The sequence below is a fragment of the Anabrus simplex genome, chromosome 9 (genome assembly GCF_040414725.1).
Source record: "Anabrus simplex isolate iqAnaSimp1 chromosome 9, ASM4041472v1, whole genome shotgun sequence".
NCBI lineage: Eukaryota > Metazoa > Arthropoda > Insecta > Orthoptera > Tettigoniidae > Anabrus > Anabrus simplex.
The window spans coordinates 21,730,818-21,748,015 of NC_090273.1; the positions used below are offsets into that span (position 1 = coordinate 21,730,818).

The 17,198-nt window shown below is 38.8% G+C and overlaps 1 protein-coding gene across 1 annotated transcript in view; it reads left to right on the top strand.

Moving 5' to 3' along the window:
- Msp300 (Muscle-specific protein 300 kDa) overlaps positions 1-17,198 on the top strand; it is a 589,230-nt gene that overhangs the window by 404,008 nt on the left and 168,024 nt on the right. The window contains exons 67-76 of the mRNA XM_068229229.1: positions 4,097-4,389; positions 4,670-4,822; positions 6,668-6,829; positions 7,893-8,075; positions 9,589-9,732; positions 10,300-10,485; positions 10,889-11,023; positions 12,095-12,274; positions 13,667-13,825; positions 13,908-14,081. Of these exons, the coding sequence (XP_068085330.1) occupies positions 4,097-4,389; positions 4,670-4,822; positions 6,668-6,829; positions 7,893-8,075; positions 9,589-9,732; positions 10,300-10,485; positions 10,889-11,023; positions 12,095-12,274; positions 13,667-13,825; positions 13,908-14,081 (1,769 nt within the window). The remainder of the gene's footprint in view (positions 1-4,096; positions 4,390-4,669; positions 4,823-6,667; positions 6,830-7,892; positions 8,076-9,588; positions 9,733-10,299; positions 10,486-10,888; positions 11,024-12,094; positions 12,275-13,666; positions 13,826-13,907; positions 14,082-17,198) is intronic.

Sequence of the window (17,198 nt, forward strand, 5' to 3'; positions counted from 1 at the left end):
ACAACATCTTAAATAAACAAGCAAGCAAGCAAGCAAGCAAGCAAACAAACAAACAAACAAACAAACAAACAAACAAACAAACAAACAAACATCTCATTAAACAATTGGCATGATTAAACTACATCCAGAAACATTCACATACACATATTTAATTTTTTTTTTTTTTTTTTTGCTATTGACTTTACATCGCACTGACACAGATATGTCTTATGGCGACGATGGGTCAGGAAAGAGCTAGGACTGGGAAGGAAGCGGCTGTGGCCTTAATTAAGGTACAGCCCCAGCATTTGCCTGGTGTGAAAATGGGAAACCACAGAAAACCATCTTCAGGGCTGCCGACAGTGGGGTTCGAACCTACTATCTCCCGAATACTGGATACTGGTCGCATTTAAGCGACTGCAGCTATCGAGCTCGGTTTTACATATTTTATTGGGAACCTTACGTTCATGAGGTCATTAGGGCATGTCTAATTTTAGACGGGGGTGAGTAAAAAAAAGGTCCACTGATTCACCCACCTCATTCAGTGATGTTAGTGCCCTCAGTAACCATGAGTTTGCCCGAGCCACAATTCTCACTTTAGGCAGATGAAAAGTATACCTTTGCCCAGTATTGCGATAAGAAACTTGTAATGGAATCAACTCAAATAATGTTGAGCAATCCACTCTATTTGTCAGACACTTATAAAGAAAGAGGGCATTGGCGTGAATGCAGTGTCCTCATACTCATTGTCTCACCGAAAGACTCATAATTGGACGAAGAGAGAGAAATGTCCCAACCTTTGTAGCTGATTCATTTCCTGAATCTTATTAAGACTCTTTCCAAGTTTTTTATTAAATACTTCTGGGAAGATAGCCACACCTCACAACAGTATTCTAATGATGGCCTGATTAGAGTGCAAAACAATGTCATCAGAGTTCTAGGAGAAACAAATTTGGCACAGTTTCTGTTCAGAAAGCCAAGTAATTTAAACCCTTTTCTAGAACTTTTGTCTAAATGTTTCTCAAAGGAAAACTGTAACAGTTTGAAAGTGTCATACCTAGATCATTTATTTCATTTGCATGAGCTATTTCAAAATTGCATAAATGGTAGGGGTATTTTACTGTACAGCTTGGTGGTACGACCAAGACTCAATAAATGTACTATCATCATATGCATAAGTTGATGGGTGCACCATTCAACTGGTAGTCAGTTCAGCTGGATGGACTCTGTCATGGGGATGACCAGGTTGAATTTAGGTGAATTTAGGGACTTGAAACTACGACGTGAAGTGACTGCCAAGTATCGCGTGGAGTATTTAGCTGTGTGTTCCAATGTCAACGACACATTGTGCCTTAGCATCAGTATGTACGAGTTAGATGGAGACATCAAGTCTTGAGCAGACCCCTTCATCTTATTAAACAGTAGGCTATGTTACAAGTTACAAATCTCATCATTAGGTCTGTATTGAGCAACGTATATCTTTCAAAAAGAATATTTTTCTGAGAGTCCACCTTTTCAGTACATTATGTTTTTTTATTGATTTGCATAAATATTGTTATGTCTTAAGTGGGACTTGTCTTTCCTATTATTTTTTAGGCATCTTCAGCTGCTGTTCCTACTTCCTAAGGTCAAAATAGCCAGGATCTTGGGTTTTGTTTAATAATAAAATACTTAAAATGGTTAAGTTGACATGAAGTGTTTAACTAAAAAATATTTTTTGTGTGTATTAAATATTCTGTAGAAAAGCATATCAATCATGTATTTATCAAATGTACAATAATTGTAAACTTCCCCTTTTTTAGACAGAGCAATTGTATGCAAGCTAAATATTTTTATATACCGGTATAGGACATGTAAAAACAATTTACTAGTCATAACAATTCACATCAGCCGGATGTTTCAACTTAACCATTTCAAGTATTTTATTATTAAACCAAACCCAGGATCCTGGCTATTTTGAACTTAGGGAGTAGGAACAGCAGCTGAAGATGCAAAAAATATAATAGACGAAACATGCCCTGCTTAAGACATAACAATAATGTAAAAATATATTCAAATCAATAAAAAACATAATGCACTGAATAGGTAGACTCTCAAAAATACATTCTCTTAGAAAGTAGGCTATGTGCCGACACCAGATTTCACCCTATCTCTACCTCATTATCATCATATCACGCCCAGATGTGCAGGCCGCCCATGGACGTCAAACAAATACCTGCACCAGGCGAGCCGAACATGTGCTAAATAAATAAATTAATTAATTAATTAATAAATGTCTATTGCCCTCACAGTGTGTCTCAGTTATATGATCCTGGTAACTACTTTGTTGTATAAAACATATACTAGTTTTCATGTATCTTATTCTTTACCTCACGTTTCACTCTCCGTATCAAAAAGCTTGTTAACACTTTGTCTGGAATACCAACCAAAGAAATAACTTTAATAATTGTTACAATCCATACTGGTAGCTTGTTTGTACATGGTGTAGTTATTAATATTTTCCAGTCAACAGATGCCTTCTCCAAATCATTATTTGATATTTCCTGGCAAGGTTTTTTATTCTTGCCTTACCAACACATCTACTTCATCATTTGTGGTCTAATTACATCCACTCCTGCTGCTTTACAACACTGCAGTTCATTTTAACATTTCTTCTGCTCAGTCTTACTTGTATTTCTATCCTCATTCTCCACTACCTCAACACTGAAATCCTTGATATCTCAAGCTTTCCGAAAATCCCATTCATTTGTCCAACACATCCTTTATGATCTAAAGTCAGGAGGATAATTCAGATAATGTTATTTTGTGGAACTATTCTTCATTTCTTCTTGTTGTTTTGTTGTTTGGGTCAACAGTCCATAGTGAGTGATTAATACAGCTCTCCAGGTCACCCTGTCTTGTGCTAACTTCTTCATTTCTACGTAACTACTACATCTTACATCTACTTTAATCGGTTTTGTCAAATTCATACCTTGATGTACCAGGTGTATACATAAGTCATTTCCAGTTTCACTAAGAGATGGTGCCATCGAACATTACACAGCGTATGAATTTGGCACATATGTCAGTTTGTTCATCTGACATTAACTCACCAACACACACAGGTTGAGTCCGCCAAACACTAGCGTCTGTGTTGTATTGTTCAGTAATCATGTCGACGTTTGTGCCTGAAAAAGAACATTTGCGGCATGCATTGCTTTTCATATTTAATCAAAAGAAAAAGGCTGTGGAAAGTCATTGTTTGCTGGTAGAAACATGTGGTGAACACACTCCATCGATTAGAACATGTGAGACATGGTTTTGACAATGTAAACATGGTGATTTCAATGTGAAAGACAGTACGCTCTCTGGTAGACCACAAAAGTGCAAAGACTGTATGAACTCTTGAAGCCTGGCAAAACCGTCAATGCACAACGCCATCACCAACAAATGATTAATTTAAATCATGCATTAATCGAAAGATGACCGGAATGGGGCAGAAGACATGGCAAAGTGATTTTGTTACTCGACATTGTGCTGTCTCACACATAAAAACCAGTGAAAGACACCTTGAAGTTGCTTGGATGGGACATCCTTCTGCACCCGCCGTACTGCCCCAACCTGGCACTATCTAACTATCACCTCTTTGCATCAGTGGGGCATGCGCTCGCAGAGCAGTACTTCAACAATTTCAAGGAAATTGGAAAATGGCTCGACGAATGGTTTGCTGCAAAAGACAAGCAGATTTTCTGGCACGGTATTCATAACTTACCTCAAAGATGGGCGAAGTGTGTAGAAGCCGATGGCCAATATTTTGAATAAACAAGAAATGAATTTCCCTTGAAAATTATGTGTTTTATTTACCACAAAAACTGGAAAAACCTTATTCATACATCTGGTGCCTCTACTTTTGTCTTAGAAACTAACTGAACAAGTGATGCATATCTCAGGATGTGCCCTATCAATCTCTCTTCTCTTCTGGTATTTTGGAAAATCATTCTCCTCTCACCAACTCTGTTAGTACTCTTATTTGTGATCCATCTCACCTTCAGCATTTCCCCTTGTTACTGTTATACTGACCCCCTGTAACCAACCACCTTTGTGGTTCCACTGGAGATCAATGTGTTTGATGTTGTAGGAGAAGAGCTGTTGGAGCGTGCTCATGAGTTGGGCAATGCTGTGACGGGTACAGTCGGCTCTGAGGCTCAGGATGCTCTTAGGCAAGAATATCAGCAGCTCAGGGCTGACTGGGAGGGTCTGCAGGTCATGAGCAAGGACACCCAGAAAGTGCTGGCCAAGTGTATCAGTGCCTGGAATGATTTCTCAGCTACATTTGATCGTATGAAGGGCTGGCTTGATGCCTTCAAGGTCAAGGTGGAAGCAGAGAGTGAGGGAGACCAGAAGACACCTGAGGAGCTGCACAAGTGTAGAGTAAGTTTATTTAAACTCAGTCTCCAGACCAGATTCTATCTTGTAATAAACCAATTTGTGGATTCTAGAAAATGTTGTAAAGCACTCACTATCAAATATTCATTCAGTTAACAAAACCTCTAGTTTGTGTGTCCACATTTATTTATGTGTGCCTAGAAAACGTCACATTGAACTACATTAACACAACATTCTGCCATGTTTTCCAATACTCCGCAGATTCCGAGATGTTTCACTCTAAATCACAAGTCAAACTTTCTTATATTTCAATGTTTGATTTCAGGCATTACTTCAGGAGGCAGTTCAGCAGAAGGTGGTTATGGAAGAACTCAATGATCGTTGTGAGGCCCTGATGGAACTGAGTGCCTGTAGCTGGGTACGTGATCAAACTGTCCAACTACAGGGAGCATACACCAACCTTCTTACTATCGTCCAGGTAATTATCTTTTTTCCCATTTATCTTAAGAATATATGGAATCAATTTTTTAGTATTTATGTATCCTTATCTGTGGTGTAGTGATTAGTGTGATTAGCTGCTACCACCCCCGAAGGTCCAGGTCAGATTCCCAGCTCTGTAATGAAATTTGAAAAGTGGTACAAGGACTGGAACAGGGTCCGCTGAGCCTCAGGAGGTCAGTTGAGCAGAAGGGTTTTGATTCCTTCCTCAGTCATCCTTGAAGTGGTTTTCTGTGGTTTCCTACTTCCTCTCCAGGAAAATGCCAGGATGGTACTTAAGGCCACGCCTCATTCTTGCCTATCCCTTCCAATCTTTCCATTTCCCCTGGAAGGCCCCTCTTCAGTATAGCAGGTGAGGATGCCTGGGAGAGGTACTTGTCCTCCTCCCCACTTTTATTCCCTAACGAAATATCTCACGCTCCAGGACACTGCCCTGGAGGCTGTAGAGGTGGGATCCCTCACTGAGAAAACCAACACTGGAGGGCAAACAAATTAAATAAAAAACAAAATTTATCTAATTTTGTTTGAACACTGAAATTGCTTCAAGGCAGGCATTATTATCATGAAATGTTTGTGGTATTACATACCATGACATATTTTATACTTACCATAACTTAAATACATTTCAAACATACAATATGGTAAAATACATAACATTACATGGTAAAGTGTGTTTCTACTGTAAGTGCATTTTACAGTTCAAGAATTTGTTGTAAGTTTCAAAACAATTTTCCCGATACAATGGAGCTTCACTTTTTTTGCATAGCCACCTTACTTTTACCTTCTTCTTGTGCTTTGTGCACACTTTGCAAGCTCTTGAGGGGAGTTGTTTAGTTGCAGTCGAAAGGATGGGCATAGGATAAAGAGCCTACCCAGTTCTTGGACTGCAGCCTGATAGGATTCAAGGGAAGGTCTTCCTGAAAGTCTCCACTCTAGAAGTGTAATGCTGTTGAGTATTCTCTCACCTATATCGATTCTGATGTCAGTGAATATTTCTGCTTAATCCATTAATGCAGAGTTTCTTGAACTGTTATGAGATTGCACCCCTCACTCATAGCTAAAAGTTCAATGTACCTTCACAAAAAATTCCTAAATAATAGGTTTAAAAAATGAGTACCTGGATAATTATCAAGGCATTTTTAATTGATTATAAATAATTATTTTAAATATTCATCTTAAATAAGATGAGATTGTGAAATTAAATACAATTTTATAACACATCATAAGAAATTGAGTTTGTGTCAATATCATGTATAATACAATAATAATAACGTAACACAGGATAACCTTTTTGTATGAAAGTTTACAAGATTCTAGATGTTAGCTTCAATATCAAATTAATAAATAAGGATGAAAAACTTTCTATCTTTCTGGAATTCAGACATTGGAACTATCAAAATTTCAATGGGATGAATGTGCCTGCATGGCGTGACACAATTTTCTGATTTATCGTCCAATCAAAGAGTAGCTCCATATACACATATTTAACTTTCTTCTTATTTATTTTCATATTTCAATTCTTCATTCTTTTCCCTGAAGTCTGCTCGCATACTCCACTAAAAGTCTACCATGGTGTACCATGGTTTGAGAACCACTGCACTAGTGCATAAAAATCCATTCCCTAGAGACGACCCCAAGCAACAACATTTGTCATTTATCCAAATGGCTTAAATTTTTTCTTTTAATTCTATAATTTTATTTGTATGTTCAGTGCAGTGTTTATTTTGTTATCCTTGGAGGAGTCCACAACACAATTAACCAAACTAAAATGTTTGATTTTCTCCTAATTTTAGATACAGATATAGAATGTTTTCATTTGTTTCAGGGCTTGGTTTCAAGAGTGGAGAAGAACCTATCAGATCATACCGAGTTCCTTAAAGCCAAGCAAGAGCTGGACACCTGGTTGAAGACAGCTCATGGCACAATACATGACTGTATTGGAGTGGGAGATGAGGCATCAACTAGAGACAAACTTGAAACCATTCAGGTGAGTTAAATTGCTATACAGGGCTACCATGAAGCAAATCCTAGCCAGGTCATTATTTGTGTCATAATTTCTCTTTTCCCTCCTGTGCTATCACAGTTTTCTATGCTGAATCGCACATTAGCTGAAATAGCACACTCATAATGTTATCCTTCAGAACTGTTTTCAAGTTGCAGTAGTCAACAATTAAATCATTGTGTACATGAATGTTTTCAAACCAAAATCATTTCCAGACAATACGTGCCATGACAGTGTTCAGTATCACATTTTAGACAAGAAGAATCATTCTATTGTAGCAATAAGAGTCTGACATCGATATGCAATAGTGTTTCCATAGTGAGTATGATATGATAATCAGCATTTCCAAGAATGAAGTGATATTGAAAGGAAGAAACCTAGGAGAGATTGAATGTCAGATTACAAAATTGGAACAGGTCGATCATATCAGGCATTTAGGACATGGGTCCTCTCAGGATGGTGGTATAGCAATTGAAACTGAACGAAGGTGCAGCAAAGCTAATGCAGTGAGCTCATAGTTGTTGTGAATGGTGTTCTGTAAGAAAGAGGTGAACTCTAGGATTGATCTGTTTTCAGTTTTAAAAAATTTGTACAGCAGTGAAAGCTGTGAGGACTTAGGATTTATTTTATGTAATTTGGAAGTAACGAACATGACAGTAGAGAGAATTGTTGCCAGTACAAACAGATGACAACAATGGTGTGAGGGTACTAGAAATGAGAAGGTAAAGACTAAGTTAGGAATAAATTGATTGGATGAAGCTGTATGTATAAAAAAGACTGGTGGTCATATGAGGCAAATGGAAGAGGATGGGTTACTTAATATGATAATGGTATTGGTCATGGAGGATAAGAGGGGGAGAGTAATGTAAGACTCAGTTTTTAATGATTTAAAGAATAGGTGTAGAACTAAAAGAGTTCACAGAGCTAGTTACAAATACAGGGTTTGTGGAGTTGCAGAGACTGGCACACTGAACTCTGAAAGGCCTAATGATCTGTAATGAAGATGTATATATGTACTTTATGAGTCGTCTTTGTTTTCTTCTTCTAGATGGTGTCAACTCGAATGACTGAAGGCCAGCACCTGCTGTCTATAATGCAAGACGTGTTTACCAAGGCGATCAATACAGCACCACCTGAGCAACAAGACACTCTGCGTGATGACATGGCATCCCTGCGCAACAGCTGGGATCAGCTCAATATGGACCTTACTTCAGTAATGGCTCAGCAAAAGGTGCGTGAATATTTGCTTGAAAGAAGATTGTGAGAATGTTGTTCTGTCTTGCAAATATTTTCCTCTATTTGATCTATCTATTAATACGCTCCTTATTTCCAGTCAGTGGCATGTCTTTGTTGTAAACTACCCACCTTGTGATCATTGTTTTTTGTCTGGTCCATAGATATTATCGCAGGTTATCACGGTCCTAAAAACTAAAATGACTCTTCAGATAGGTATAGTGCTTTCTTCTCCTTCAGTTCACATCTGCAGTTCTCTCCTTGGATGCGGTATGAACCAAGGTTGTCAGTAGTCTCTCTGCCACTCTTTACCTGCTTCCAATATTTCTTCTATCTTTCCTCCTATCTCCTCTATATTCTCCTCTATTGTATCCATCCACCACTTTTGAGGCCTTCCTTATGGTCTCTCTCCTGTTGGTTTCTCTGGAAATACTTTCTTTGGAAATCATGTCACAGGGAGAGAGAGAGAGAGAGAGAGAGAGGGTGGGGGCAATAAGAAAGGAACACATATAATAGGACGAACACAATGGCAAGTGGGTAGGGGGAAAGAGTTACAGAATTAGGAAAACCCTCTGTGGGTGGGGGACACAAAGACTACACCCACGGTATCTCCTGCCTGTCATAAGAGGTGACTAAAAAGGGTGACCAAGGGATGATGACATTAGAACCATGAGACTACTTGTGATTAGTACCATTAAGTGCAGAACACCATGGGTCAACGTTGCCCGTGATCAGTCCCACTATGTGAGGAACACCATGGGTCCGTGTTGCTTGTGAGTAGTACCCTTATGTGCGAAATGCGAAACACCATGGGTTTGTGTTACCTGTGAGTGGTGCTATTGTGTGTGACATACCATGGGTCTACGTTACCTGTGATTAGAACCATTATGAGGGGCAGTGACCTGGATTTTGTACCCCTGTAGAAAATAAGTACCATCCAGTCATTAAGGCATTGTGAATTGGATCCACTGATTGTTTTTGTTTCACGATCGTTTTCTCATCATTATTCCTTCAACACCTACATCTCAAAGGCTTCCAGCCTCTCATTCATCTTCCTTCCTTAATGTTGAATTCTAGCACTGTTTACATTAGACCAGGCGAGTTGGCCGTGCGGTTAGGGGCATGCAGCTGTGAGTTTGTATCCTGGAGATAGTGGGTTTGAGCCACACTGTTGGCAGCCCTGAAGATGATTTTTCCATGGTTTCCCATTTTCACAGCAGGCAAATGCTGTACCTTAATCAAGGCTACGGCCGCTTCCTTCCCACTCCTAGGCCTTTCTTGCCCCATTGTCGCCATAACACCTATCTGTGTCGGTGTGACGTAAAGCAAATTGAATTTTTAAAAATGTTTACATTTGCCTTATGAAACTTTATGATATACAAGTCTCAAATTGTTTACAGGAGGTTTACCAAATGGCCTAGAATGGTATATGATGAACCTTTGTCTTGATCACTGTTGTCTTCTTTTGAGAATAAATTAATTTTAATATTCACAATAATCTTGTATTTCAGGCTGCTTTGTCTCGTTGGGAAGACTACAATGAGCAGAAGGCCCGACTGGAAGTCTGGATCACCAACATGGAGAAATCTCTTCAAGAAGTTCCTGACACTAAAGCAGAACTTGGAGAGATGAAGACACTCATTGAACGCTACAAGGTAAATGCACAATTTTGATTGGTCATTCTTAGAGGGCACTAAGTCAGTTCTTCATGAAAATAACATTTTGATTGATACTCATGTTATGGAGGTAGACACATCTGGTCTTGTTACAAGGAACTAAGTCTGCAACTTTTAATGTATTGCCTTCCATGTTACTTTACACCCACTGTTGTATGGCCTTGCATTGAAAATGCAGCAATATGTTTTATTGTCAGCTAGCAATGTCCTTTTTTTTATTTTTTAACTTTTACTTATTCAACTTGTGACTCATTGTTGGAAGGAACTAAGTCAGAATTTGTCCTTTATTTCTTTCAATTTCAAGAAGGATAAAACCAACCAAATACATCTTTCATGATGAATAATGCATATATAGGACAGCAACAAATCTTCAGAAGTAAGCAAAAAATAAAAGAAACAGCTTTTTTTCCCTTCAATTATCTTGATATGGAAAGAATTAACTCAGTGCCTTTTACCAATAACTGATTCAGCTATACAGTATATAGTGTAATTTTGACTAGTTTTTGGTGTAGAACATATACTTATATGAAGCATTCTCTTGTGCAGCATCTGCAAGCAGAGGTAAACGATAAGCGAGCAGATCTGGACCATCTTGTGACTGAAGCGGCAGAACTTTCCAAATGGGCTAGCCGGCCTGCAGAGATGGAGGAGATGCAGAAACTGCAGGCTCGCTGGGATCAGCTTGTGGCTGGTTGTGTGTCACGCCGTGAGGCTTTAGAACTTGAGATGGGTGTAAGTATGCATATTCTTTTTTAAATAAAATAAGCTCCAGGCCACATCTACATTTTAAAAATAATAACCAAACTTAAAAAGTAATTCTTAAGGGGGAGGCTAATTGAAGCTAGTTAGCTTTGTCTCTTTGGAAGTATTCCGCTCTTCTGCTAACACACTTTGAATACCACTTCCAACTATTGAATCCATCCTGGTAGGCAGTTTTATCAAATTTTTACTTACTGTAAGTTGTAGATTTACTCCTCAAACTAAAGCTTGTTTATGGAGACTTACTCCAACTTCCTTCATGATATAGGCATTTCTTCTGTACGGACAGTGTATTCTGTAACTGTAGTATGAGCTGATGGAATCTAAATCCTGACTATATATGATGAGTGATGTTAATCTCCATGACTGTTTACAGGAATACACAGCTTACCACCAATCCCTGCAGAATACTGAGAAGTGGATCCTGCAGACCTCCTTCACACTGATGGCTCACAATTCATTGTACATCACTAATAAACAGCAGACCCTGGAACAGATTCAGCAGCATGAAGTGAGTTGAAATTATGTTTAAAATAATGTATTGTTATAATATATTTGATGAAGCAGTTGCAACATCTAGAAATGATTGTGCTTTCAGCTGTTTTTCCTTATACATTTTTTTGTTCATGTCAAAGGAATCCATGTTTAATGTTCAAAGCCTTTAAGGCCAAGTGGATGACTTAAGACAGACTCTGCAATTGGACATCGAATGCCATTCAGATCTAGGGAAACATCTGACCTTAACATCAGATAACCATTTTTATTTTTTTTCATTCAGTTGTCTCTCTTGTTGACTACATGCAGGATGCAGGGCTGGATATGAAGGTCATAAAAAGGGCAGTACATATTACCAGAGTGTGAGGAATTTATCAGGAGGAAGGAAGTTCCAAGGAAGTGTAAAGTTGAAATATATATTAAAAAAGTATTTTATACATGTTGCCCATCAAATCACATTTTTCTCTTTCAGTTTTAACTCTCTCTAGGAGCTCTTTCATTTCTGTAAACCACAAGTCTTATGTTGCTGGTTTGTCATCCAGCAACTTTTACACAGGCATCCCTGATGATCTGTTCTCTGTAAATGCTGAACAGAGCCAGAGATAGAATACATCCTATTTAAATTCCTTAGCATGTTCAAAGAAATTGGAGATAATTTTTTCACTGAGCAAGTTGGCTAAGCGATTTGCGTCACATAACTCTTAGCTTGCATTCATGAGATAGCGGGGTTTGAACCCCACTGTCGGCAGCCCTGAAAATAGTTTTCAGTAGTTTCCCATTTTTCACACCAGGCAAATACTGGTGGTATACCTTAATTAAGGCAACGGTTTCTTCTTTCAGTCTTATCCCATCCTCGCCATAAGACCTATCTGAGCCGGTGGGACAGAAAACTTGTTGTCAAGTCTGACTACTGCCGTACTTTGAGACAGGTTACAGATGTGTGTTAAGTGGTGTGAGGAAACACCCCATGGATATTTATATAAACTGGATAAACAATCCTATTGTTAAATTTTATGATCAATGAAAATTTGGAGGCATGTTTCAAAATTTTTGATTTTGTGCTACTTTTTCTGTTTTCTTTTTGCAGGCTCTGTTGGAGGATATTCAGAAATATCAGGGAGTTCTGGATGATGTTCGTGCTAAAGGCCGTGGTCAGATCAACCGCTATATGAATACCACTCCAGCCATCAAGGAGACTATTGAGAAACAGCTGAACAATGTACAAGACAGCTACAACTCCTTGTTGCACACTGCAGTGCAGATCAAGGTCAGCAACTTGCTATGTTCTACACTATTCGTAACAAATTTTTATGACATGTACAGAGATAGGCGCATGAAAACAGTCACAAACACAATGACAGGTCAGTGTAGGAATAGGGAGTAACAGAGAGAGGAAACAAAGCACAATCTTGAAACGCTCTTCCCTCATTGCCAGGCTGAGTGGCTCAGACGGTTGAGGTGCTGCCCTTCTGACCCTAACTTGGCAGGTTCGATCCTGGTGAAGTCTGGTGGTATTTGAAGGTGTCCAGTTACATTGACCTCGTGTCAGTAGATTTACTGGCACGTAAAAGAATTCCTGCAGTACTAAATTCTGGCACTTCAGCATCTCCAGAAACCATAAAGGTAGTTAGTGGAATGAGGGAAGAGTACCGGACGACCAACCTAGGAAGGACGTGTCAAATGAGTGACAGAGTCCTTCACGCGTAGCCCCAAGAAATCAGTTCGGAAGGCTAGTCGTGAATTAGCAGTTCCGGTGACGTTAGTGTGGAGAGTTTTAAGGAAACAGGATTGAAGCAGCTGCTGCAACATTACTCCAGACACACTGAGCAAGGTGTGGGACAACTCGGCTATCGACTCGATTTGTGCCGTGTACTCTTCCCTTTGCAAAAACAGCCGTTGTCTTCAAACTTATGATACCATCTACGGATGTTATTATTATTTAGAGGATTACAATGGAACTTAATATGGAATGCATATTGCATTGTAACTACAGATTCAGTCCTTGCAAACTGTAAAATACACAAAGCTTTCTGTTTCCCAGTCGGCATCTTTGCTACTGGCACTACTAGCTACTACACACAGGAACCAGTGCATGGGTACAGATACAAAAGCACTTTCTAATGGAAAACAGAGGAACCAGTGCATTCGCACAGGAATGAACAGTTGTAGAACAAACTGTTTGAGTTGCTATTTCGTTTGATGAAAGTTCAATGTAATAAGTACTAGCATACAGAGTCGTAAAACTCCGATATTCATTTTGAAACACCCTGTATTACATTATTTTCAGATTTATTATTGACACAATTATGAAATTAATACAACCATCAAGCAGGAAGGTGTGAGAAAAAATATTTGAAGGTCACAACAACCAAAAATCATAAAAATATGAATTCGCTAGAACATTTCTCTCCAGCATGGTCTTGCTCAAGTTTAAGCTGTCCCTGGCATGACTCAGAGGTTCACAAATGTGCTCTTATAATCATATTTCATAGAATATAGCAAGACACTGACCAATTATTGTGACGTGGAATTGCAAATTTGTGTAACCGTAGTGTGAAGAGGTTAAGGCATAATATTTTTTCCTAGGACTTTCCTAAACCATTTCTTAGCACATTTAGCTATGAAAGTGGCATAATATAGCTTGTATCATTTATTCCAGAAACGACTAATGGAGTCACTGGCCAAGTTTGAGGAATATGAGGAAACTCTAGAAAGCATTCGCCAGAACCTTGACATATATGAACCAATCATCATGCAAGAGCTGGAGGCTCCAGTGACTAGCCTCAAGCTAGCTCACCAGCAACTGGAGGAAACAAGGGTAGGTAAAGGAATGATCTTGTTAGTTACTTTTATTTTTTAATGTCAGAGTTAAGATGAGTGTCAACCACGTTGTGTTACAGGGACTGCACAACAAGCTTCAAGCGGAGAAGTCCCGTCTAGCCGTAGCAGTTCAGGCGTGTGAGGCTGCTGCCGCTTGCATCTCACGCCCCAGTAGTCCTCAGGACACGATGCCTCCCCCCATACCCGATCGAGAACTCATGGTGCGGGCACGTCTCGAGGACCTCATTGATCAGGTACTGTGACCGTGTCATGTTCACGGCATGTTTAGCCCTAGATAGTATCAGTTTCTTATATCACTACTTAGTGAAGTAATTTACTGTAAAGTCATAACAGACTCCTGACTTACTCAAAGAGTTTATTTTTCTAACAGAGGTAAAGGACTTGAGATTTTAAGCTGAATTATCAAGACATTAAATATGATATTGATTGTGTTACCTCTGTTTTATGGAGTATGACCGATCCTTGAAATGAAAATGGTGATGAAATGTTGAGAAGTGATTTTAATCATAAAAGAATAAGGTAATAGAGGCTTAGTACGAATAAGAAGACAGATGAGAGAGAGGATTTGATATGTAGTTAAAAGAACAAACAGGAGAAAGAGTCCAACTCATGAAGACTTCATAGTATACACTCCTGAATTTGCCAGCCCTCTTATGTGTACTACTGTGCTGAAATGGGCATCAGTACACTGTCATGTACTATCAACACATTGTGGTGAAGTATTAATCCTGTAACTAAACTACATCAGATATTCAAGATATATACCTATTAAGGTTAAAAAGAAAAAAGAATAATGAGTTTGTACACCAAGAGTTCAGACATGAAAAAAAAAAAGAATCCTAGAGGAAAAGGAATCAATGACAGATTATTTGGGCCTTGTTAACAGCCCACACATACTGCAGTCTGTTAGCTCCTAGAGAATGGATTTGATGTCTTGAACCTTGTCAATATGTCCCACCTATTTGATCCTTTTTCAGTATACTTGCAGGCTATGGTAATAACAACCCCAGATTCAAATTGCAGGGTGCAACTCCCACTTGGTTCTGAGAAATTTTTTTGTAATTTTTTGAGAGGGCTTCACAAGACCACTTTCCCACAATGAACGTACAACTCAGTGAGCAAGCCCTCTGCATTGTGCAAGTGGTTACAGGGTTTGGGTCGTGTAGCTGTCGGCTTGCCCTCAGGAGATAGTGAATTCAAACCACATGGTCAAGCCTTGAAGATGGTTTCCCATTTTGACACCAGGCAAATCCTGGGGTTGTATCTTAATTATGGCTACAGTCGCTTTCTTTCCAGTCCTAGGCATTTCCTCTTTCGTCATCGCCATATGACCTATCTGGGTCAATGCATTACAAAACAAACAACAAAAGAAAGAAAGAACCCCTCTGCTTCACAAGCTTGAGGTCCCCAGATCAAATCTCATGTCTGTTGTGTTTTTGTTTGTTGCTGTTTTTCAGAGAGTCCCAAGATCCCTCATTCTTGCAATGAATGACATTTAACAAATATATTGATGAAGACATGTGAGAAAGATTTTAGTCCAATCCTTTAGCCAAGCATTAAAACAAAACCAGCTCTAATGCTGTGATATCAAACCTGTAAACATCAGTTATGACTGTGCCTATGTGGTTCTTGAGACAATCAACAATTAACAATAAAAATATTTTTAAAAACATGGCACTACAGCCCTACCAAGCCTACCAAGTGACCACTGCTCAGCCTGAAGGCCTGCAGATTAAGAGGTGACACATGGTCAGTGCAACGAATCCTCTCAGCTGTTATTCTTGGTTTTCTAGACCGGAGTCGCCTTCTTACTGTCAGATTGTTCTTCCATTTTAATCACATAGGCTGTGTGGACTTCGAACCAACCCTCATGTCTGGGTAAAAATCCCTACCTTGCTGGGAATCGAACTCGGGGCTACCCCTAGATCATGGGGGCAGCAACATTTAACAATAAGGTACTCATATTTTCAATGCAGAAGCAGATGACAATATGCACATTAGTCAACCAATATTGTTAAATACTTATTACTGCATATATCATTAATGTGCTTGTAATGAAAACAATTCACAAACCGAACTTTAAAACAAACCCACAGAAATACTATCGAGATGAGATTCAGTCCATGGATCATTAGTTTGAAGCAGGGAGCTTGCTCGTTGCCATGGTCTGCACACACATACTGAAGATGGATCGAATCGGTTGGGACACATTGACAAAGACTTCTTGTTAGTTCCAAGGTGAAAATCTTCTGTAGGTTCATGTCATTCATAATCTATTATGAGTCTAGGACCTAATTTTCTAAATGTTACATGTTGCAATGTAGCATTGTCTTTATTTTTACTGAGAGTTTAAAATTGCACAGGGTGAGCCAAATGACACGATCGGAAACTACTCATAGTGAATCAACACACTTTTTGCTGGTGACATGGACCTGATATGTTGTTGTATGTTGAGAGGAACGTGTCTGTTTTCTAACTGAGGAGAGTCAAACCAAATACTGTTTCGAGTATGGATTGTGCAAGATGGACCTTTCAGCTGGACTTCCAGAAGTCAGAACTAAACACAGAAAAAAAATTAACAGAATTCATATGAACTCCATTCAGGATTTGAAAGGAGAGATTACTCTTGTCCTCAGAATTATTGCTTCTGAAATATTGGAGCAGGCTAGCAAATGCACATGATGGGGAAACTAGTTGTGCCTTAAGTGTGATGGTCAATGTACCATGAGGTTGGACTGTTGAGTTCTGAAATGTCATTAATCATACAGATATTTTTTGTCTGCTTTCAGTGTAACTTTTTCGCTTCACTATAGTTTTTTGGACTGATTATAATATTTTCATTTTCACAACAATATCATATGATGTTTGACCCACAGCATATGCACTGCCATTTCTTTTTGCATGAACTAAGCCTTGCTTCAAAGAGTGTTCCTTTCTTAATTATCATTTGCATGATTTTCTTCCACATAAAAGTATAAACTTGAATTTGAAATGTGCACTTAATTATATAGCATGAACTGTGGCAGGCTTGATATATAATATAGGTAAACAAAGTATTTTACTGACTAATTAATGTGTCATCTCCCCATGTTCTATACAAGGAGCATTACATAGTTGGCAAGTGTGCATGTAAATGTGAAGTGGTGGTGGATAAAGAAGAGAGTGCACTGTTGACATACCTTACCACCACTCTTTTATGACAAATACTGGAACAGTTTAGGCATCTCTCAATTAGTTAAAATTGGTAAAAATTGGTAAACACAAAGTATCAAAGCTAGAACATAGAACTTGCTCTGAACATGTTATATGATGTTGTCTGGCTCCTTGGCTGAATTGTCAGCATGCTGGCC